The sequence below is a fragment of the Lissotriton vulgaris genome, chromosome 2_1 (genome assembly GCF_964263255.1).
Source record: "Lissotriton vulgaris chromosome 2_1, aLisVul1.2, whole genome shotgun sequence".
NCBI classification, from domain to species: Eukaryota; Metazoa; Chordata; class Amphibia; order Caudata; family Salamandridae; genus Lissotriton; species Lissotriton vulgaris.
In genome coordinates this window covers 325,850,113-325,874,821 of record NC_141687.1, presented here as the reverse complement: position 1 = coordinate 325,874,821, position 24,709 = coordinate 325,850,113, and the positions used below count along the sequence as shown (strand labels likewise).

Genomic DNA, 24,709 nt, shown 5'->3' with positions numbered 1-24,709 from the left:
TTGGCACTGTAAGCTCCTAAATAGCCCACCCTACACCACTCTAAATTTGCTCAACTCAAATGTCTTTTTTCTAGCAATGTTTTTAACTAAAGGGATTAGCACAGTGCCATGCATGCAACCAGACTAGAAAGCGACAAATGCCAACAAAGTTTGCTGTACAAATAGCAGAAGCCTTTTACCCGGTCTGGCTCGGAGTGGATGACAGTGCTAATCCTATGTTTACAAACTGATAGAAAAAAACCGTCACTGGTATTGTGGGGTGCTCTACATAGGAGCTGCTCTTCATCTAAACTTTGAAACTACTCGAGTTCTCTGCTTCTTTTTTTGCATACATCAAGTGGCTTTCCCTTTTTCTGTGATAAATTAAATGGCAAAAGTGCAATCATGCAATGTTCCCACAGAACTTTCAATAAAAATGTAAGTGTGGGTGGCAAATTGCATGGAACAGGAATAGGCCACAGTTGTGTCCATGTAAAAACCATACTGACACAAAATTGACTGGAAGTGGTCCAATGTTTCATGAGTTTTTATCAGTTGTGATAGGCCCATCTACATGTGATATACTGTTTATTATTAGAAGTGTGGGAGAAGGTTGTCATGAGTTTTGCTGCTCCTACACATCCAGAAATTTCAATTAAAAAAACGCAAGGAATAAGCATTTATTTACACTCACTGTGCTGATGAAACTTTATGGTTTACTCGGTACCAATGACCTATATCTGGTAATGATTATATCTTTTAGGGAATGGGCATGGGCACCAGTGATCAAGATGTCCAGGTGCTACGTTCATAATAAAGCCGTTTTCAATACTGTAACTTTTTTTTAATACAAAAAGCGGTCTCCTTCGTATATTGGTTTAAAGTACAGTACAAGAGTAGGTGGAAATAAATTTGACACAAACACGCTATTTGCACCAAGAACGTGCAAATAGCATGTTTTTTTTTACAGAATGCCAAAAGGTCCGTTAGAGAACCTTGATCGATTTTTCTAGGCTCAGAAACGTACTGGCATCATTAAGGCTGATTACATCGTTGGCATAAGCACATTTTAAAAATAAAATAACTAGACCAAAAAGTAAATTGTATCCATGGACTGGTTTCAATGACATATGAAAACTCTAGATGAAAGAATGTAGCAAGAGAGCACTTCCTTCTAAAAACATACAAAACTATATAGTGCTTTAAATGTATTCCAAATATTTGCAATGTACAAACAGCAAGAGTGTAATACAATTTCAAGTGAAACCAAAAACAAATAGGAAAGAGTTCTGCGTTGCTGTTTTCATACAAGAAACTGAGTATATAAAGTGAAAATAGGTTGTAAACAAGCCAGCCAGAAATTGGAGTAATATCTCCCCGGAATCCTTATACAATTACTTAAAAGATTCCAATCCATCCTTAGTTTCTGACCTTGACTCAAGTATCTCCAACCTTAACGAGTGGGTGGGCAAAGCTATTGACTCATTAGCCCCTCTCAGGCCGATCAAAACCTTCAGGTCTTCTCCTTCAGCCCCCTGGTACTCGGAGGAATTGAGACAAAAAAAAAGTCCGCCTGTAAAATATTGGAACCCTGCTGGAGTCTGACTTTCTCAGCAGACAGTAAAATCGAGTACCGGACTGCTCTTAAAGAATATCGTAAACTTATCATAAAACACAAAAGAAGCTTTCCATCAGATAGAATTGATAAAGCTAGCAATTCCTCCAAAGAGATATTTAAAATTGTTAAATCTATTACTGATCCGCAGGCTTTGAATCAGCGCCAGCCTATGTCTCAGTCCCTCTGTAACCAACTCTCCTAGTTTTTCGAAGAGAAAATTGCTCTGATCTATGCTTCCTTCCCTAAATTGGACACTTCCGATATCGGGGAATAACTGACGGCTAATCAAACCTTTGTATCAGTTCTCACTGAATTCTCTGAAATTGCAGAAGACATTTCTCTTCAGGAACTACTTAAGTGCAAATTCGGTTCTCCCAGTGACCCCTGGTCAGCGAAACAATACAAAGCACTAGCAGGACTCCTCAACCCCCATCTTAATTCCATATGGAACGCCTCCCTGAGAACGGGCACGTATCCAGAGGTATGGAAACACGCATATCTGGTCCCTATTCTGAAAAAAGCTAATGCGGATCCAGGTATGCCAGGAAACTGCAAGCCAATTTTCCTTCTCCCCGCTCTGGCCAAGATCTTGGAGAAGCTGGCCCATCAACAACTTGCCAGCTTTATTGAGTCCAAGGGCCTCCTTCATGATTCTCAGTATGGATTTCGCTCAGGCTACAGCACGGAGTCGGCCCTGATTGAAATGGCCGACTCCGTGCGGTGGACACTTGACCGGGGATAAAGGGCGGTGTTAGTGCTGCTGGATTTGTCAGCAGCAATGGACTCTCTCATCCAATCCTCCTGAAACAGCTGAGATCCATTGGAATCCATTTTACGGCCCTTAACTGGATTGTCTCTTTTCTCTCAGGCTGTAAACAGGTCCCCGTTCCTCCTTATCCCGCTTCGGTTAGGCCACTAGTGGGGCGCCCCTCAAGGCTCTTCGCTGAGCTCGTTTCTTTTTAATGTTTATTTTACTCCTTTGGCCGAATTGATATCTCAGTCAGGACCACTGCTTAGTAAATCAGAAATAAATGGGCAATGCCCTCCGAGTTTAAAACATTCTTATTGGCAGGGGATACTTTATAGGCTACAGTCCAGCTATGAAACTGTATATATTTGAATCGTGAAAAATTAGGGCCAACCTTGGCTGGCAGATGTTCCCACGAAAGTAGATCTCCCTCATAAAAGAGGTCACCCCACACTTCCAAGCCTGCCTCTCTCAGAGGAATTGCTAGAGTGTCATCAAGCCAGGCAGGATTTTCAGGGAAGTCCCACAACGGAGTTTTTTCACAAAAGTAAATTTACTTTAATGGATTTCAGGACTTCAGCCCATGTTCTGGCAAGACCTTGTAGGGTCTTCAGTTTAATTTTTTTTTAAACTTAGGATTACCAAACTTAAAAAGAAAACCAGAATAATTAATTCTTTCCCCCTCCAACATAGCTGTATACATAAGACCCACCGCCGAGGCTACGGGACCCTTCAACAGCATTTGTGAGTGGGATAATTGAAAGGCCCAAGCATAGATATTTAGATCTGGAGCTGCCAAGCCACCCTTATCACGTCGCCGTCTTAGTTTTTTCCAGGCGATCCGTGGAAGATGATTGTTCCAAATAATGGATGAGATATTTGATTGAAACTTGGCTAAGGTATTTTGATCAAAGTATAAAGGAATGGTGTTGAATAAAAAAGAAATTTTTGGAAGAATAGACATTTTGATAAGATTGGCTCTACCTATTAATGAAAGAGGCAGGTGTGAACATGATTGGAGAAGCTTGCGGCAATCTTTAAGAACTGTAGACAAATTGACTTGGGACTATTTTATTAATATCTTTTACTATTATCAAGCCTAGATATCTCATTGAACTGCCTGGTTGAAGTTCTGTTGGCGGGTTCTCATCATTCCAAACAAGCATTTCAGTTTTGGCTGCGTTAATTTCATAACCCGACACTTGTCCAAAAGCATGAGCCAGTTTCATGATAGCCGGAAGAGCCGTAGTGGCTTCTGATGTTAAGATAAGCACGTCGTCGGCATATAATGCCACCTTCCTCTTCCAGCCTTGATAATAGAAAGGTTTGATGGAGACCTCCTCCCTTAGGTATTGCGCAAAAGGCTCAATGTAGAAATCAAAAAGCGAGCGGGCATCCCTAGCAACTATTTGGCTTTCGTGAATTCACAAGAATTTATAGCAGTAGGGCAAGAAATAGTAATCCTAGGAAATATTTGTGAACTGCATTTTAGCATGAGCAAATATGCATGTGTAGATTTGCTCATGCGAAACCCTGAGTGTTTGCAAGTTTATTTTCCCTCCAAGCACTTTTTTCCCAACTCTGCAAGAAGGTTTACGTCTGGCATTGTCAGGAGTACATTTCCAACATTTCTCAGTATTGGAAAAGATTAGAGAAAAGTTGTTGAAACCCCTTAAAACATGCAAGTTAGTAGGTGTGCAGTGACTCAAAAGGACATTCCAACCCTGGAACAATTGTTTACCGCTACCTTCAGTCCCAGTATGTAGATCTGCGGAAACGTAGCAACATAGCGAGATTGCTAGTATTTAACCACTACTATGGTGTGAGCCCTGGCATAATCAGAGAGGCTATGAAAGAGCTCTTATATAATGAGATTGCTGCCATAATTAGTCACCGCACAACATGGCACCAAAGGTACAAGTGGATTTTGTTACAGGACAAGTAGATTTAGGAAGCGACCTACCCCATGGACAAGTAGATATTTTAATAAATTCCACACCGCTGCAGAGCAAGCATTGACCCCTTGTCATCGTACCTGAGCAGACCGACACACGCTGCCCTGCTTCTTGGAAGGATTGCCACAGGCTGCAGTTGATTCATTCTCCATAAGAGGTAAGCGGGCACCTGCACTGCGGTTGAATGCTAACAGCGCGTTGCTAAATCACGTTTTCCCAGAGTGCACAATTTTTAATGCATTGACAGACCCCCCCAGGATATAGCGGCATGGATTAGCAAATTTAGCGGCACATAAATGGAAATTTAGCGGCACAAATATGGAAATTTAGCGGCATTTTATGTGGCCATTTTTCCTACAACAAACACAGATATCTTAGTTTTTTAGTTATTTAACAACATGGAGCTATGTATATTTGGTTTCTTTACAATGTAGACACTTTGGGGCAGATTTACCACCCCCTTGCGCTGCTTTTACGCCGCCGTTGCGTCACTTTTGTGACGCAGCGGCGGCGCAAAAGATGCACCATGGTGCGGGGTATTTACTACGTGACGCATCTCCCAGATGCGTCACGTTGCAAAGCCCTGCGCCAGAAGAGGCGTACCATTGCAGGTCAGTTTGTGTCTTGCAATAGCCTTAGAGCTTGGTGCCACTGTACCTGCTGCACTAATGATGGCTATACCTATCGCCCCTTTTATTAGTAAGCACGTTAAATAGTACAGTGTATTTTGAACATGACCTGATATCCCACCGGATGCCCGTTCGACAGACCTAACCACTAGAGAAAGAGCAGTCAAAACCGCCAAGTGGTCACTTGTTAAACAGTAGAGAACTGCATGTTGGTACTTGTAGTTTTGTTGCAAAATGTCAGCCTGCAAATCGTCTCCGATTTAAAAGCGGGGACTGGTTGAAGTTGACACCCATGACATGGGGCCACTTGACGCCCGTGTTAAATTTCTCGCCTCTAGGATTTTTCCCATGGCTCACTCCCAGGGGGAAATGGTCTGCAATAGGTGAGCTCAACCCTCTGACTTCATCCCTTGTCCAGCGCGCCTCTGCAGATACCCCGTCCCGTGTGCGCCTCAGCTCTCTCGGCTTAGTGGTTCTGTCTGTTTATCTTGAGGGACAGACATCTCTGCACTGCGCTCCGTCTCCAAGCCAGCGAATAGGATGACCAACTGGCATTGGTGCAAATTCAGGACGGTGAGTGTAAAAATTCTGGACAAAGGGTCAAAATTCAGGACAGGAGCTCAAAATTCAGGACAAAACTTCAGGACAATACTTCAGGACAATAGGTACGTTTTACAGACACATCAGAGGTCGCGCAATAGTATATAAGTAAGCCCAGCCATTTCCAAACATATTCAACCATTTGCAAACCTATCTATCATTTCACTCATCCATCCCTTCATCCATCCCCTCATCCATCCTTTCACTCATCTCCATTATCCATCCACCCTTTCACCCTATCCATCTGTACACTTATCCATCCACTCTTCATCCCATCCATCCATTCACTCATCCATCCATTCAGCCATTTACCCTTTCACCAATCCAGCCATCCTTTCACTTACTAATCCTTCCACCCATCCACTATTTTAGTCATCCATCCATCCTCCCTTTCTCTCTCCATCGACCCTTTCACTTAGCCATTCTTCCTTCCATCCTTTCACCCACCCATCATCCATCCATCCATCCGTCCTTCCCCTCATCATCCATCCCCTCATCACCCATCCATCCTTATCACCCATCCATCCTGATCACCCATCCATCCTGATCACCCATCCATCCTGATCACCCATCCATCCTGATCACCCATCCATCCTGATCACCCATCCATCCTGATCACCCATCCATCCTGATCACCCATCCATCCTGATCACCCATCCATCCTGATCACCCATCCATCCTGATCACCCATCCATCCTGATCACCCATCCATCCTTATCACCCATCCATCCTTATCACCCATCCATCCTTATCACCCATCCATCCTTATCACCCATCCATCCTTATCACCCATCCATCCTTATCACCCATCCATCCTTATCACCCATCCATCCTTATCACCCATCCATCCTTATCACCCATCCATCCTTATCCCTCATCACCCATCCATCCTTTTCCCTCATCACCCATCCATCCTTTTCCCTCATCACCCATCCTTTTCCCTCATCACCCATCCTTTTCCCTCATCACCCATCCTTTTCCCTCATCACCCATCCTTTTCCCTCATCACCCATCCTTTTCCCTCATCACCCATCCTTTTCCCTCATCACCCATCCTTTTCCCTCATCACCCATCCTTTTCCCTCATCACCCATCCTTTTCCCTCATCATCCATCCTTTTCCCTCATCCATCCTTTTCCCTCATCCATCCTTTTCCCTCATCCATCCTTTTCCCTCATCTATCCTTTTCCCTCATCCATCCTTTTCCCTCATCATCCATCCATCCATCCATCCTTTTCCCTCATCATCCATCCATCCATCTACCCACCCACTCTTCATCCATCCATCCTTCCCCTCATCCATCCATCCATCCTTTCACCCGCCCCCTCATCATCCATCCATTCCCTCATCATCCATCCATCCTTCCCCTCATCATCCATCCTTTCACCCACCCCCTCATCAACCATCCATCCATCCCCTCATCATCCATCCATCCACCCATCCTTCCCCTCATCATCCATCCATCCTTCCCCTCATCATCCATCCATCCATCCATCCTTTCACCCGCCCCCTCATCATCCATCCATTCCCTCATCATCCATCCATCCACCCTTCCCCTCATCATCCATCCTTTCACCCACCCCCTCATCAACCATCCATCCATCCTCATCATCATCCATCCATCCTTTCACCCACCCATTCATCCATCCATCCTTTCACCCACCCATTCATCCATCCATCCTTTCACCCATCCATCCATCCTTCCCCTCTATCCATCCCCTCATCCATCCATCCATCCTTCCCCTCATCCATCCTTCCCCTCATCCATCCATTCTTCCCCTCATCCATCCATTCTTCCCCTCATCCATCCATCCTTCCCCTCATCCATCCATCCTCCCCCTCATCCATCCATCCTTTAATCCATCCATCATCCATCATTCCCCTCACCCATCCATCCATCCTTCTCATCCATCCTTCCTTCCCCTCCATCCATCCATCCTTCCCCTCATCCTTCCATCCTTCCCCTTCATCCATCCATCCATCTCCTCATCCATCATCCTTCCCCTCATCCATCTTTCCCCTCATCCATCATCCAGCTACCCTTCCACCCATACATCCAGCTATTTACATTTTCTCTCCATCCTTCCCCTGTCATCAATCCATCCATCCTCTCTCATTATCCATTTATTCAATCTTTCATTCATCCATTCACCCTTTCACTAATTCATCCAGCCATTCACCCATCCCTTCACTTACTTACTCGCCGACCTTTCCATATTAATTTTGAGCTGAGCCCTTTTGAGAAGAGGCCCATCAAGAACTTCACCCTCGCTGCAGGGGCCGTTCCAGGACTGGGACATAAGCCATCCAAGGCGGAGACAGGATCCACCACAGGGGGGGGACAAGAGCCATCACAGGTGTAGGTGGACTGGAGCCACAACATGGGGGGGGACAGGAGCCATCACAGGCGGGGGGTGGACTGGAGCCACCACATGGGGGGACAGGAGCCATCACTGAGGGAAGGGCAGGAGCCATCACAGGAGAGGAAACTGGATCCACCAGGGTGGGCACAGGGGTGGGCATGCGGTATTCTAGTATCATCTTGGGCTCCTCGCCCCCTCCTGCACAAGACAACGAGAAGACAGGTTCTCTGTCCAAAATGCCATTCCCCACTGTGATGTACAGTACTTACAGGAGATACTCTAAGAGAACTGATTGAACCGATTGTCATTGTGCCATTTCTGTATTTTCTTAAATTATAGACTGCATGTTTGAAGAACCGAGGTTTGCTTACAATTTAGTGACAGTAATTACGCTCTGTGAAGAGAACCACGTGCTGCCTCGGTGTAATCAGGGGTGTAATCTGGCCGAGTCTCGGATGTTTGGGGCCCTGGGTAGAAATGGAATGTGTGAGCCCCCCTCTAAATAGCAGAGACATGACACATTCAGGGCTGTTTGCATGTGAATAGATGTCGCAGCTCCTGAACCTGCAGCCTCTCAGTCACCCTCGAAGCACCTCTTAACAGCTCATCAAGGGCTGTAGGTGTGAGGTTTGCCATCCCGCTGTGACGCTTCAATGCTGCTGAGTATCTGAGGAGCTTTGGTGCAGCATCGGAGACAGAGGCACAGGCGATAGCCACATAAAGCAGACCCCCCAGGATATAGCGAAAAATGCTGCGATTTCTACAAAAATGCCGATTTCGCAGGCATTTTTGTAAAAAGCGCGGCATTTTTTAAAAAGTGCCGATTTCGCGGCAAATCGCGAAATCCTGGAGGGTCTGATTGACCTCTTCTTATAGACACCGAAGTGAGCATATTCTCACCCTCCATATTATCAAAGTATGGCCTTGTTGTGACTGACGACAGAAGGAAGTAGCCTGCTGCCATTCATTCACTCAGAATTGGAACACAGTAAGCGCTGAGCTTTTAATTAGTATTATGTTCACCCCACTACAAGTGTCCCAGTATTATTACCAATGCACATGCTCCCCCTCTCTACAGACCAGTCTTGACATCGCTTTGATCGTGCCATCCTCTGCACACATGGAGCCCTACATTGTGCGCATTCACGTAATAGCTAGCTCACCATTCACCTCACGCTTGGGGTACGTTCCAGGTCTGTTTCTAGTTGCAATACTATGCCATGCCTCCAACCCCCAATATTGGAAAACGAATTACTCGTTTTTCTCACAAGGGTAGCTCCCGGCTGGGACCCATGTGAGTATCTTTTTCTTATCCCTTGCACGGTGCCACACCCTCCACAAGAGCCGATCCATTACCCTTCAGGTACTTTACAAACTAAACCTTACTTCCACTATATAATACGTTGCTTAAAATGAGCCACATACTGACATTCCTCATCTTCTCATTGGTGTCCCTACGATCATAGGTCCTGAAGAGACCCTAAACTGCACACAGGGTCGAAACGCTGTCGATAAGTTGCATAAACGAACCATTGTTTACCAGCACTGATCACTGTATCTAGCGCTGTCCACGTATATGTCAATGGTAGTTTATTTGAAGCATTGGAAACCTTGTATATATATTTCACATATGTGTCACTAATTTCCTAGGTTCCGTTTTTTCTTTGGGACACTTCTCACTCAGAACTATACGTTCAAATGTATTACTTTGTAACAGTATTTAATTTCAAGGAATATATAAATATTTTTGATTCAAAAACAAATCAGGGGTGTATTTGCTTCCTTCTCTCTGCAATATCACTATAACCCAGTAGATTGCCATTGTGCCCACATGCATTGAGATTACTTCATTAAGTGTCCACAGGAGCCTTTGTTGTTTGTTTATCTATTTATTTGTAAAGCACACTATATCACCCAGGACCCTGCCATTGTGCCCAGATACATTGAGATTACTTCATTAAGTGTCCACAGGAGCCTTTGTTGTTTGGTAATCTATTTATTTGTAAAGCCCACTATATCACCCAGGACCCTGCACTATTTGATCAGGAATGTTTAGTGTAGGACAGGCTTCTCCGACGAGTAGCTTGTGAGCTGCTCCTAGGTAGCTATCTGCTTCCTGTAAATAAGCCTTGTGTGCAGTACGGTGAACTAAATTAGAGGCTTTTGCTTGGTTAAAGTAATATAAAAGTGTACCCAAATTGAGAAGTGTGCATTTTGAGAATTCATACATTGATGTCTGGCAAAAAAAAAAAACCTTTACATTTCTAAAATATATTTAAAGCTGATATTCGAGTAAAAAAAAACTCAAACTGTGTTGAGGATAGGTATTACTATATTAACTTGGAACTAGGGGCATCTCAGCTATGATTGTTACGAGTAACCCATGTAGAGGCATTCAACATTGACAAAGTATTTTTTTTTTACATTAGTGGTGGCAACCATACCTGATGCACTGAGGTGATCACTGCTGATAATCTTGCATATGGTGGTCACTAATGTAATCCTGTTTTATGAGTCACCGTTGCTTCTCTTATTAGTAGCTCTGGAGGATTTTCACTGAACATAAGTAGCTTTTATTAAAGAAAAGGTTGGAGATCCCTGATGTAGGATGACACTGCTGTTTGAATTATGTTTTATGAGAAAGCATGCACTCTCATAAGGAAGGGGAAGAGAACTTCCAGTTAGATTAAATGTTACCTTTCAGGCCTTTCTTTGATGCGCCTTACTGCTCCTTCCGCACTACCTACAAACTTAAACTAAGGGAACCCAAAAATGATTCCACTAGGGATGAATAAGGGTGAGAATTTTCGGATTTTGATTGCCAACCCTAAAAATGGGTGTAAAACAGTGGATCCAAGCGGCGACACTACCAATATAGTTTCATGAAAATATGACACCATGCCATATGCGCTAACATGAAATGACTACACGTTAAATGAAACGATATTATATTCAAGCGTTTCATTTAGCAACTGAAACCACATTTTTACGCTGGATAGTGTGTACAGTTATTGCAATTACAGTTATTCTCGTTATTCAATGAAAAGGTGTTCGATTTGTCAACATATCAAGGACGAAAGTCGAGTCAGCCCTGCTTGATTCGAACAGCGAGAGAACTTCAAGTTGCATAGTGCACCAAAGAAAGTGATTACCGCTCTGTTATTTATCAGACAACTATCGAAAGGCACTTACCGAGTTCCTAGGCGTTTTGGGAGCTAACGACACAAATTCATTAGTTATGGTCTTAACCAACAGTGTCGTTTCTGACGGAAATGTGTCTGAATGACAAGGCCGCTGCCAAAACCACGCTAAAGGCCATAAAATCCGATCAACGTCCAGTAGATAACCTTAACTTTAATACCAATTCAAAAACACCAAGTACTACTACGTCGGTATGGTACTGAGGGGTAGAAAAACAAGAGCCAAACGAATAAATGATCTAATATAACAATAAAAAAGTACTAAATCATTACAGTAAAAGAAATACTAAAACATTGCAGTAAAACAGAGTACACGATACTACCTACAGTCGGCCACTTACAACTGTTTAGGGGCGCTATAATAAAAGCTAGCTGAACGTGCAATAACGAGTCTGAAGACTACCTAAATCCAGAAAACGGTTTGCTTTAAACAACAGAAGTAAAATGTTAAAGTTAGATGTCTGCTTTATATCGATTCGTTTTACTTTCCATGGTTTTATTAATGTGCCTGCTATAAACTTTACACGATCGGAGCATTTTGTTAAAAATGAAACAATTAACATAACTTGCTGGCTCCCAATTAACCAGGTGCGAGTGTACGCAGTTGCGATACCCTGTATTTTGCCCCAATACATATACACAACAAAACTAATGCACCATAAGCGATACACCAACTGTTCTCAGTACCCAACAACAAAGCAAAATTAACACACGACCAACTATCTACCTCGCCTTTAACCCATGGATAGTTCGCGCACCCCCAAAATTATAATTATGTGAAAGGTAATTAGCAACCAGAGGTGAACAATGTGACCACGATAAAACATCAGATATTCACAGATCGACTCCCACTCCCCCATTACTTCAAATGGGTACTGATCACCTCCACTTGCCAGGATACGAGGGTGAGATGTAGTCCATGCCCACCTGCAAAAGCATTCGAGAAGACAGAACCTCACACAAGAAACCCCAACGAATGGATACAAGACTCACTCCACATTACCAACACTCCAACGACAGAGAATCCATCTCCCACCTGCATATCAGTATACATATAGTCTAGACCTCTAGGCTCAATCTCACCCAGTAGTATGCAATGGTAGTAGGAGACGAGTCCCTCCATCAGCAAAACAATGAACACATATACTACTTCTGACAGCACCCTAGGACATATAGATACGCCCACCTTTAACACGGGACAAAAACAAACAACGGAACCAGAGGGTCTGACTCCTCCCCCCAGCCCCCTTGCCCGCGCCACCCTAAAAAACATAAACATAAACCCAACCAAACAAACAGCACGTCTAGTTTATTATGTACTGTTTCCAGCTCCCGGCGTGTACCGAGATTCTAACAACCCATAGATATATACAATCTTCTCCGATTTTATTTCCCGCACCCCCTCTCATACCCAATGTGACTCACCTACAGGCCCCCCTCAGGCTATCACTCAGGGTCCTAGTCTCTTGCCGCCATCTTACTCTTTCGTCCTAGAGTGACTCCCCCTGCAGCTCCTCCTGTGGAGACAATCTATCTCGCTGCCGCCTACTCTTGACTCTATGATTCTCCCCAACTCAAGCTCCGCCCTCTGCATCCGCCAAAGGCAGTCGGGGGGGGAGTTCGCAGACACTTTTCTCTATGTCTGGTGCGCGCGGAATCATCAGGCACCACCCACTGGAGCAGGACAGTACATGGAGGGAGGTGTTACTTAAGTTCTAACTGGAAGATACAAAATGCTCCGTTGCCAATACAAACGTGAGAGACTCGGCCAAACTCCAATAGCTAAAATATGTTGATCCTGTTTATGTCTAGTCATATAGCTAGCTGCGTGCATATGCTAACAAATCGAAGTGACGTGTACACACCCCTGTCAAGAACGCCAGCACCGCTATTGTGGTCCGGGCGGAAGAAAGAAATCACATCCCAATCACTTGAAAGAGAGGAAGGACTACACAAAAATATAATAGGTAAAGCTTGTGAACGAAATAAACGACAGACTACTTACACTTCAATCAATCATTTGAGTTTGCCAGACACATTTCCAGTAGGGAGTAAGAATATACGCCGATTTTGAAATTTTGTGACATACGTTACCCGTGTTCTCTGGGCTGATTCTACAAGAAAGTTGTCGCTTCAGGTGAACTGCAACCGGAACTCTTTTTCTCTGACGCCGGAACTTTTTTCTCACCTCGCTATTTCCGCCCGGAACAGCTTGTCCCTTCCGCTTTACTTCCGTATAACTCCTCGGGATGATCTATGTCCCGACCTGGACGCTGCTTCTTGCTTTAACTCTGTATTGCCTTTTAATCAAAGTCGTTTACTGGCGAACTAAGGGGTTGAGAGCTGGGGGCCTTTGCCCCGCTTTAACTGAGAGGTCCTCTGAAATAAATGGCAATACGGAGAAACTTAGCTGCGCTGGGCAAAGAGAGCCTTCACCTGAGAGGCACTGTGACAGCTCCCGTAGGGACCTCTCCGGTCCCTGTGATACCGTAGAAAGGCCGTGCGACCCCTCCTCACACACCAAGCGTTCCTATCAGCCTGCTGTTAAGAGTAGTTCCAGTTTCCTTCCCTCAGGGAGATTTAGTTGCACCCCGGTCGTCACTGAGAGGCCCCTTTACATCTCCTGTGGGACTCCTTGTCCTACCAACGATAAGTCCATTCTTTGTTGCTCAGCCACTGAGCAGTCCAGACACGAATGCATCTCTACTGAGAAGACACTCGGCCCCTGCTACCTCCCTGTGACACTCACTGAGCCCCCTCTTGAGAGGTGTTGTGACGGTTGTCCCTCCGCAGAGAGGCCCCTTAACATTAAAAGGCTCGGTTGTCGTTGTCCCGTCACTGAAGAGTACCGTGCCCTTGGCATTGAGGGACTTACTGAACCATCTTTACACAAACCCGCATACGTAGTCTGCCCCGAAAATGCAGGCGTTCCTGTCACAGAAAAGGACTGTTCCAAGGCAATGCCTGCCGACGATGCCAAAGTGCATGGCATCTCCTTTACAACAGGGCCCGCTGCCACCCTCTCTAGGGAGGTGTGCCTCCCCTGTCCAGGGATTCCGAAGCTGCTCTGTGTCCCCACATCGGAGAGGCCCCACGTCTCCGGTCCGGAATGCCTTAAGAGGACCAGTCCCTTCTCCCAGAAGAGCCGTAAGAGCCACAATTTCCCCTGTCCGGAAGACACCGATGTACCTTTCCGCTGGAAGCCCGAGGTTCCACGGGCGATTGTCCCCTACGAGGAAAACGCCGAGAGTCTTGGTGTCTCCAGCCCGGAAAGGTCTGAGAGGTCCAGTATCCCCTGCCAGGATACCCCGGAGGGGCCCGGTGTCCCCCACCAGGAGAGCCTTGAAATGCCCTGTGTCCCCTTCGAGATGGGGCTTGAGACTTCGAGCATCCCCTACTCGAAGAATAATCGGAACTCTATCCCCTTCCCGGAAAACAAAGAGGGGCCTTGTATCTCCCCAGAGAATCCAGGGAAAACCGGACTATCCCCTAGTAAGTGCCACGAGAGGCCTGGTGCCCCCTTCCAGAAACATCCAGAAAACTCTCCAGCCCTCAACTCGGAGTACTTTGATAAGCCTCCTAATGCCCCCTGTTCGAAGACGCCCAGTGGCGCCTCTCGGGACACAGACCCTGACCCAGGAGGATGCGGACGATCCAGGAGTCACGGAGTGCACGAAAAGCAGAGAGACCCATGCAGAGACAGTTGTGGCTTCCCAATCCCCACCTATGCCATCTCCCAGAGGAGCCCAGAAAAGCTGTGTAACCCAGGACCAGAGACGTCCTACGCCCAAAAAGCTGAAAGTCCCAGAGGGCATGTCCAATGCCAAATGAGTCCATGTGTTCTCTTTCCTGAAGGGCCTAGGCATGTATTGCTCCTGCTAGCTCACCCTGATGATGAATGCATGTTCTTTGCACCAACCGTCATAAGTTTGGTGAAGTTACGCTACTTGGTTTCCGTGCTGTGCTTTTCCTCAGGTATGGCATTCATACTTGCCTGGTGTCTTAATTGTATTTGTGTGTGTGTCATGTTTATAAAAACTAAGGCACTTTTCACCACAGCTGCTCAACAAGAATTTCTGAAAATAATTTACATAAAGCAAAGCATGTGGCTGGACATGAAGAAAGTGATGCTAACATTTCTCCTGCGCCCTGATTTCCACTCGAATACCAAGATGCAACCCATAAAATCTTCTTTAGACTTGAGTGCATCACTGGTCTTCATCAGTCATATTTCCTTCCCGTGACAAGTGCAGCATATACGTGTACCAACATGTTTGTAAACAATCCCCAAAGGTATTGCTTCTAAATAAAGAGGTTGCTTGGTTCTAATACATTAGATCAATACTGTAAATATTTATACTTTAGAAACTTGACGGGATAAGTTAAAAAACAAGTAATCGAAGCAGGAATCATTACAAAAAGGTTAATTATGGGCCTAAACGTAGATTTTCAAGAGTGTTGACACTTCGGTATGACAAGCAAACAGCCGACACGTGTTTAGTCGATAGGCGACTATCTCAAGGCTTGTAGCGATAATTGTAAATCAACGAAGAGACAACCCTGTCTTTCTCTGATATGAAGATAACCAAGGGCACGTGGTAATTATGATAGAATTCGATAGTCGAAATTAAATAATATAGTCATCTGTATAGGGCTCAGTAAGCTGAAAGATTGTTATGATAGACAATTCAAACCCATGTAGTAAAGCTTCTTTAAGTAACGTTCTTCGGGCGATAGCCAAAAGTAAAAACAACTTCCAGCTCACATCCCGAGAATTACTACGCGCCCTTGGTTATCTTCATATTAGAGAAGAACAGGGTTGTCTTTTGGTTGATTTACAATTATCGCAACAAGCCTTGAGAAAGTTGTCTTTCGATGAAACAACTGTCAGGTGTTTGCTTGTTATACCGATGTGTTAACACTCTTAAGATCAAGATTACGGTATATTTAATGTCATTTTTCATTGTTTTGTTTGAAATAAAATACTTACTGACGATGGTCAGCTAAGACCCTTTTTTGTGTTTTGCTCTGTTTAAAAATTATAATTGGTCAATGTGTTTAGAGGTTTCCTCCATGTACCGAGTGACACTTTGGATGGCACGCTGTTTTACATTGAGCACACGAGGACATTTTGCATTGTATAACTGCACGCTAACAGAGGTGCTGGCTTTTCTCTTAAACCACTGCCATCATTTCTCATATTCCATAGATTTTCTCTTGACTGTAAACGCACTGAAGAATGGAGATTAAACACGTTTCAGTGAAATGACAACCAGCAAATTACATAAGGCTATCGCAACAGTTAAAGTTTTCTCTAGGGTAGATGTTGAAGGAATTGTGTGATGTATTAGTCAATTTTACCAGATGCCCAATGTGTGCAGATGCACCTCTTTCATGTCACTTGGACAACTTATGTACTTCTTAGTTTCCAGAACACTCGAGACCTATTTCAGCAAATATCTTGACCTCAAAGTCGGTTGATGAGGATGCGCAGCTGTATTTCCACTGACCTTGTGTAACTAATTTCTGGCAGAGTATTGCTGTGGAATATTACACTACCTGCGTGGAACTGCACCCCATCACTGTCTCACTTAATACCCAAAATGAACGATAACATTTATGTATCATAATAGACTATATTGTGCCTCGGAACAAGCCGATCATTGTACAAGAGAATAAGTTCAGCAGTGTTAGAGAATTCCAAACTGTACCAAATAATATGTTAAACTAAGAATACATTAAAACTGTGGCAAATAATAAGATCAACTACCAGAGGAAACCCCAACTCTAAAATTAAACTCAACACAGTGAGGCAGAATATGTCCCTTGTTAAAACAGAATTTGGTCATGAATCCCACATTAACAGTTATTGTTTTAACTCCCAGTATAGCTGGCAAGCATTGTGATTGACAAGAATTCCACTGAAAATAGGATTGGTCGCCAGGAACAAAGGCCGCTATTTTAATCGTGCACATTTCTTTTTTTTTCTGTCATAGGATGAAGATCTTTGCAGGTCATTGTTTTATATAGCTCTGATTCTTATAGGTTTTTTTAAGTGAATGTCCAATTATCGCTTCTGAAATTTCTTTTTCTTAAAATCTTTTCATAAAAGTGCCAGCCAAGGGATTGTCATTGGGGTTTGAATAGTTTGTTGCCTGGTAATTTTTATTTTATTTTTATTTTACATAGCGCGAACTTGACCTGAATTGGGTGTCATTGTCCTGAATTTGATCCTTTGTTTTGAATTTTTACACTCACTGTCCTGAATTTGCACCCATGCCAGTTGGTCACCCTAAACCCACCTCCTTACACCTCTTCGCAGATCCTGCAATAAGGTAAACTCATTGCCACAACCCTAGCGCATTAAATTGGCAGGTACTGTCCATTACTCAGTAATTGTACTTTTGTTATTTGAAAGGGAGAGTACCTGCACTTCTTATTGCTGCAGTACATTTCATGGGATAGTACCTGCACTGGTCAGGATCAAACAGGTACTTCTAGATAGCGAGTACCTAGGCTTCTATAGTTCCATTTAAAGCACTTGACAACCCTGGTAGAAAAGTGTGCTCCCGCACCTTTATGCATTAGCAGACCCCAGACTGCCTGAATGTAGATATATTGTTGAGCCACATGGCTGTATGCATGTAAATGGTATTTCTATATACCCACAAAGAATATTAGGATGTTGTCTATTGTATCAATGACTGGCTTTGGTGTTTGTGCTTGGTAAGGGGTAGGGCAAAGACGAGAACCCTCATTCACCCAAAGGTGACATGCTTCATCATTGGGTTCCCTGTTGCATACTGTGACCGCATGGTTCTCTGTGTGGGCTGCAACACTCCGAAAAATAAGAGGAGAGTGAGGTGTTTTGTTTGTAAATCATCCATTGGAAGCAGGGAGTGAAGGGCAGAGTGCAAATAAAGTGGTATTTCTATAGCATACACCCAGCCACAAGGCAGCAGAGCACCATATATGGTCAAAAGACAATCATAAAGTCAACAATAGGAGAGGATTCAGGGTTGTGGATTGATAATGCATTGTGATGTAGTGTTCCCTTAAAGAGGTGAGTCTCCAACTCTTTCCTAAATTGGAGCAGCATTGGGGGCAGTCCTGATGGATACAAGGATGTTGTTCCAGATTTTAAGTGCCTGTTTGGAAAAAAACCTTTTGTCTTGGTTTTTTACATGTATTAGTCTGCTCTCTGATGGTATCCTACCTTCTGATGTACCAAGAACCACCAAATATGGTAAGCTGGTCTGAAAGATAAGGAGCAGTGGTGTTTGTGATGGCTTTGTAAATGATGCAACTGGTTTTGAAGATGGTGTGGGTCATCTAAGAGAGCCAATGGAGTTTCATCAGGTTGAGGGTGATGTGATCATATTTCTTCAGGACCTGGATGAGGTATGCTATAGCATGCATAATGCCTCTAAGTAGTGCTAGTGTGGAGTTTGGGAGGCCATGAATTAGGGAAATACTACAATCCAGATGCAAGACTACCATGGCTTGAACAGCATTTCTGAAGTTGCTTTCTGAAAAAAACAGGTTTTTTTTCTTTATAAGAGAGAGCTTGTACCTGTTTTTGTTTGGCAATGTGTCGCTTGAGGGTGAGACTGGGTTCCAGGCTGAATCCAAGAGATATGGCATTAAGTGAAAGTTGAAGCTTGAAGCTGTAAACGTTAAAGTAATTGAGTCAAGTTTGTACTACATCTTGTTAGTTGGTCTCGTCAAATAGCAGGAATTCTGTCTTGGTTAGGTTGAACTTCAAGTGGGCATGGTACATCCAAGTCTTTATGATGCTCAAAAAGTGTTTGAGGCATTGGATTTCTGAAGCAGATGTGACTTTCAAGTAGAGTTGGATATCATTGGGATTGAGGGGAGCAAGCAGGAAGAGCTTCTGAGGCCAGTATCCGCTTCCCGTCCTGTTGGCACTCTATTACACTTTCAACATCATCTCTAGATTGATGTTATGGCACCTATATCTGCTAATCCTTTGAGTGTTGGTGCTCAAGATTAAGGTTTTTGTTACAAGATGGGCGCAACACGTTTTTTAGTACTTTTTGAGAAAACGAGCAGTCTTCTGATTCAGTCGTTAAGTGGAAACAATATCTACAGAACAAGTTATGTAGCTTTGGTTCCAATGCAGCAAAAGTACTGCTCACTGGAAGTCCTTAGATTAGCACGTGCCATATTATTTTGAAAGTTGAGCAGATAACAGCCAGGAGTAGGATAACAACACTTATTGGGTTCACTTTGTCAGAGATGTGATGGCGAAGCAGGAGAACCATTGGTTTACCACTAATTTAGTACTTAGTTGAGTTAGTTACAACAGGTGTGTTTCAGAGGTTTACTCTCTCATAGTCAAGAAATGATTTCTTCAGAGGATGCATATATGGCTTTTCTACAGGAACATGCATGGTTGTCTCCAGCGTGGCATATTATGTGGAAGCCAGTGATTTATTTGTATTTCTAAATTTAACTTTCTTGTTCTTCAAACCTGGTATATTTTTGTTTAGAGGAGGCTATATTATAATGTACCAAACCCCTCATAAGAGGAGCTATGGTGGAAAGGTTGAGTAGATCTGATCTGTGCTTGGGGTGGGAAAATATATGGCTTTGCTGTTTGTCAAAGCGAAAATAACACATCCCTAGAACTTCTGCTGTTGGGCATTTAGCCATGTTTTAGAGGCAGGGGAAGGTAAAGCAGTGCCAAACCACCTTGGGAGGATCGACTACAATTCTTACATCTGCACTACCTCTGCAGTTGTTCAACTCACTGTACCTAATATTTCATTTAAAACATATTAGCTACAGAACCTTTTAATTGGATAGCAATTTGTGATTGTTAGTGCTCTACAGAAATTCCAAATAAATAATTAACCTTAGACTTTGGAGTTTATCAGATCATGTTTGTGAACATCTTAGTGGAGTAAGTGCCAGACCCTCAACCTAAAAATTTACTAGGAGCAGAGAGCCATAGGTTTGAAAACGTAACTGGTGTCTTTTAGACAATACTTGCTTTATCTTTGGGACTAGGCATCACTGTGCGGGGAGGTTCCCAATGATAAAGCATGCTACCTTTGGTAGGTGAGGGAACTCGTCCTTTAAAAGGAATACCCCACCTCAGAGAGGCACACCAACTCTTTTTCTTCTTTCCATTTCTCTATCCAGACCCAGGTGTATGTTTGTTTTATTATGAGTAATAAAGTACTAGGGAAAGTTCCAACTCAGAGTAAGGGGGTTAGGAAGTGGAGGGAGCTAGGTTTGGAATATTCATTGTCCAATAATACTTTTCATGTTCTGCAGGCTAAATATGCATTTGGCAGTCTTGGTTGGGAAAATGTCTTAGAGTTTTACACACAATCACTACAGAGTATACTTTTATGACAAGAGGTCAAAGCTGGAAGGATTAAGTCCTGCTTTCACTTTTTATCTGATTTTCTTGTTTTTATTATTGGTGTGACTGTTCAATTTCTTATAATTCATGGAGCTGGTTTGCCCATGTTTGGACACTATTCTGGACTGGGAGGCCAGTAGACGTTACTTTTAATGTCATGAATTAGTAGAATTCGAAGTGGGTAATTGGTGCTTTTGCTGGTATTGGATTTCCACCATGTCAGAAGTCTGTATTGCCATCAATCCAGTGAACAATAACATCATGGTATGGAGAACCCAAACGAAGCATGCTGGACTTCCTGTACTATACTCACCACAAGTAACATATTTCATAGCACAATCTCTGTATATCACCGACACCAGTACCTAAAGCTGTACAGCAACTCCAAAAAAATCAATATGACTATATTACTTAGTGGTTAAACTATCTGCAAATATCAAGGATCTAATTAAACTAAATTACGATGACCTAGTTAAAAATACTATAATTTTGCTTAAAAAATGGCATAAACTTTTTTTAAATATCATTGGCAGAATCAACTTGATTCGTATGATAATTCTACCTAAATTTCTGTACTTTTTTCGTTCTATTCCCTTGGCATTATGCAATTCCTTTTTAAAAAAATTAGACGGGGTATTCAGTAACTTCATTTGGGGATATCGCAAAGCACGCAGATCGATGACACTATTAAAAGGTGCTATCGACATGGGAGGGTTGAACTTCCCGGACTTTAAGTTGTACTTCTGGGCAGCATTCGTTGGACGCTTACGATACTTAATTAACTCTGAAGGAACAGAAAAACAACATTACTTCCTTACATTTATGTTTGATCTAGATGCAAAAATGTTTTTATGGAGAATTAATGACCCCAACTACTACAAAAGAGTTCGTTTTAAGATAGCGAGGGATCTAGTTAAAATTTGGCGTAATATCCAGGCCTTCTGTAACGTGAACTTTTTCCATCCCTAATTTGATTTTGTGGGGAAATCCCGGCTTACCGGGAATATTCAACGATGGATTAACTAACATATGGGGAACACATGAAATAAAAAAATTAGGGGATTTGTACGGAGCACAAGGGCTCCTAAGTTTTGAAACACTTAAAATACTATATAATATCCCTGACTCTACGAAGTTCAAGTACCTGCAGCTATTCAATTTTTTTTCTCGAAAAATGAAACTAAAGAATATTTCTGATTCAAGCATATGGGATAATTTCTATTCACAGGAAACTAAATCATTAATTAGTAGTTGTTATAAATCTCTCAACACTTATAGAAACATAGACTGCAATATAATATCAGAGAAGTGGAGCAGGATGTTAGGGACCAATATTACTCCGGCTGTAATAAGTTAATCTCTACGTAATATCAATAATTTGGTCTCATCGTCAAGTTTAAAATTGCTGCAATTCAAAATAACCTGTATGCTTTACCATACCCCAGAAAGAATAACCAAATGGGCCTCGAATAGCATATATAGTTTACGAACTAAGTGCCCCAAATGTGCGTTGGTTGCAGCAGATTTGGTGCACATATTTTACACCTGCCCTAAACTTTCTGAATTTTGGACATCTTTTCAGACTATAATAACACTGAAATTAGGGAATATACCCCCCTTAAATTCTGCGTTAGTTATGTTAGACACTAATGGTAGGAATATCCAACACAAATCCTTATTTACTATTATGGTAACTTGTGCTAAACTTATAATTGCTCGCGCTTGGATCTCCCCTAAACCCCCACATATAATGGAATGGTGGTCTCTCCTTAATGAAATTCATAGTATGGAATTAGCGCTGGCTAGGCTTAGGGGCACTAAATCTCTAGCTAAATTCAATAAGATCTGTAGGTCTCTCATACTTTAGTTTAAAAAATCATGTTTAATCTAGATCATTACTGTCTTCTGTTTTATATGTGTCAAGATACATGTATATATTTTGTTTGGATTTAACAAAAAACTTGTCAAATGATCTAATGCCAACCTAACGTTAACCTTGTAGACTTCTAGATTTTTTTTTTAATTTGACTTATTTTTGTGTACTGTTGATTCTTGTGTTGCTAATAAAAAAAATGACTATATCAGGAAACCTGTTTGCTGAGAACAAATCATGGAATTAAAGATTTTTTCATCACAGAATGATAGAACTCCATTTGACACGTTTCTGTCCTTTAGAGTTTTTGCACTTAGCATAGAATTGCCCTGGTGCAGCTGCTTTCTGGTTGAGAATATTCCTCGGTGTATGTGTGATAACCCAGCCAACTTCCGGCTCATTGCCCTATTTGATGTGGAAGGCAAATGATTTGCTAACATTTTAAACCAGGAGCTACGAGAGTGGTCCATCCCTAAGGCCCTTATTCCTATCACCCAACCAGGCTGTAGGCATGGGCATGGTTCCGAAGACAATCTGATGATACTCTCTTCATTGATCAAAATAGCAAATAGATTCCATCATTATGTGTTGCCTCTATAGATTTCAAAACCTAATTTGACAGTGTGTGTATGGAGGGAGACTGTGGCAGAAGTTGTTTGAGCTGAGGCATCGCAGAAGATCTTTTAAGTGCCATTAGAAACCTATATTTGGATACTTGGATAAAAGTCACATCCAATAGAGTTACTACCCATAGAATTAAGACCATCACCAGAGTAAAAGAAGGCTGCGTCCTTGTTCCACCACTGTTTAACCTTTATTTGTCAGATATAAACAAAGCATTGGGAGTAGTCTGTGCAGGACCGCTGAAATTTGCAGGCCTCCATATACAGTGCCTCAAATATGCGGACAACACCTTATTATATTTGATCATCCTGCGGTGGAACTGCAGCAATCTCTGGTGGCCCTAGCTTGTTATTGTGCAGAAAAGAAACTTGAAATAATTACAGCAACACAAAAATCTTGACCTGTGTGGCGAGGCAAGATGGCGCCTGCACGACAGGCGTGCATGTGAGGAGCTCGGTTTGGGCGATCCAAATGAATACCTTCTTGGGGTCCCAGCTGCTGGTTTTTTGCTGTCGACGCTTTCAGGTTGATGCCCAGGACTGCTGCGGCGTTGTGGTGTTGTGATGGAGCCAAAAGCCATAAGCGGAGCCAGCTTTCGTGCAAGTCGCGGCATTCGCGGCGGATTGTAAGCAGTGTGCTCCGGTGTGTATCTGCCGATCCTGGGAGGAGCCGAGGCTGAGACACAGCTGATACGCCGAGACGCTGAGAGGAGGCGAGCGTTCGAGGCGAGTGAAGCGAGGTGGGGCAGATGAGCGGTTTCTACAACGGCGTTTAGAAACAATCTCTCGAGAAATGCCAGAACTAGTGAGAGAGATTTGAAATTGAGAAATGCTAAACACCAAAACAAAATACACATGAAATGCGGAGGATACTGAGACGATACCAGCTATCAGCAAGTTCAAAATTGGACAATTGAAAGGTGAGGCGAAACGAAAAAGGGCTGGTGGCCCCTCTATCTTCTTTTTCAAAAGTGCTACAAAGTTGCTACAAAGATCTGGATGGTGTAATTTGCTGAAACAAACTCGTGTTAATACTGACATTGGTAGTGACATTATTGACATTATTTAAGGACAAGATACTTTGGAATTGGGAACATTGCTATACCGTTGCTCATTGTATTCTGGCTATTAACCTTAAATTGAAAGACTGGAAGATTGAAAGACAGAAACTTTCTTTTTTACAAGCACCGCTCTGTGTTTAGTAACCAATCTATTATGGGTCCTAAAACAGCCCGCGGCGGAAAAACCAGACCTAGTGGTGAGAACCAGATTGGGACACGGGCTGCTCTTGCGGCAAAGTCAAAACAAAATGGGAGTAATGATGATCTTGATGTCAGTCAAACAGGTAACCCGAAAATTCCGAGAATGTTTAATACTAAAGCGAAAAACCCAGTGGTAAAGACTTTGACAGCCGGAGGTGGGGACGATAAAAACAAAAATAAAACTATTGATGATCTGGAGGTTTTAGATGCTGAAAATGATCAAGATAAGACCTTGGTGGAAGCACTCGAACGGCTAGCAGTCTCTCCAGTAGTTTCTCCAGCAGCCTCATCAGGTTTTTCTACATCTCAAACTACCATGGCTCATGATCCTATTATTGACGCTGCCGCAGATGTTTACACCGATGTTGAGGTGGATCCCTCTAGGATTGAAGGGACAGAAGGTGATCCAATCAGTAGCAAGGATAGTGAATTCTATTCACTTTCAGAACACTCTGAGGGCTCTGAT

At 43.0% G+C, this 24,709-nt stretch overlaps 2 protein-coding genes across 21 annotated transcripts in view; one reads left to right on the top strand and one right to left on the bottom strand.

Annotated features, from left to right (window-relative positions):
• Positions 1-13,266, bottom strand: part of NCOR1 (nuclear receptor corepressor 1) — a 1,907,529-nt gene extending 1,894,263 nt beyond the window's left edge. For 18 of the 20 annotated variants that reach the window (XM_086955040.1, XM_086955051.1, XM_086955044.1 and 15 more), the window contains exon 1: positions 12,517-12,583. The gene's annotated coding sequence lies outside the window, so the exon portion shown is untranslated. Of the gene's footprint in view, positions 1-12,516; positions 12,584-12,956; positions 12,982-13,180 lie in introns of those variants that run through there. The other 2 variants (XM_086955042.1, XM_086955041.1) reach the window with 2 other exon arrangements.
• Positions 13,267-13,288: 22 nt separating this feature from the next.
• PIGL (phosphatidylinositol glycan anchor biosynthesis class L) overlaps positions 13,289-24,709 on the top strand; it is a 456,545-nt gene continuing 445,124 nt past the window's right edge. The window contains exon 1 of the mRNA XM_086955062.1: positions 13,289-15,066. Within this exon, the coding sequence (XP_086811188.1) occupies positions 13,341-15,066 (1,726 nt within the window). The 5' untranslated portion in view covers positions 13,289-13,340. The remainder of the gene's footprint in view (positions 15,067-24,709) is intronic.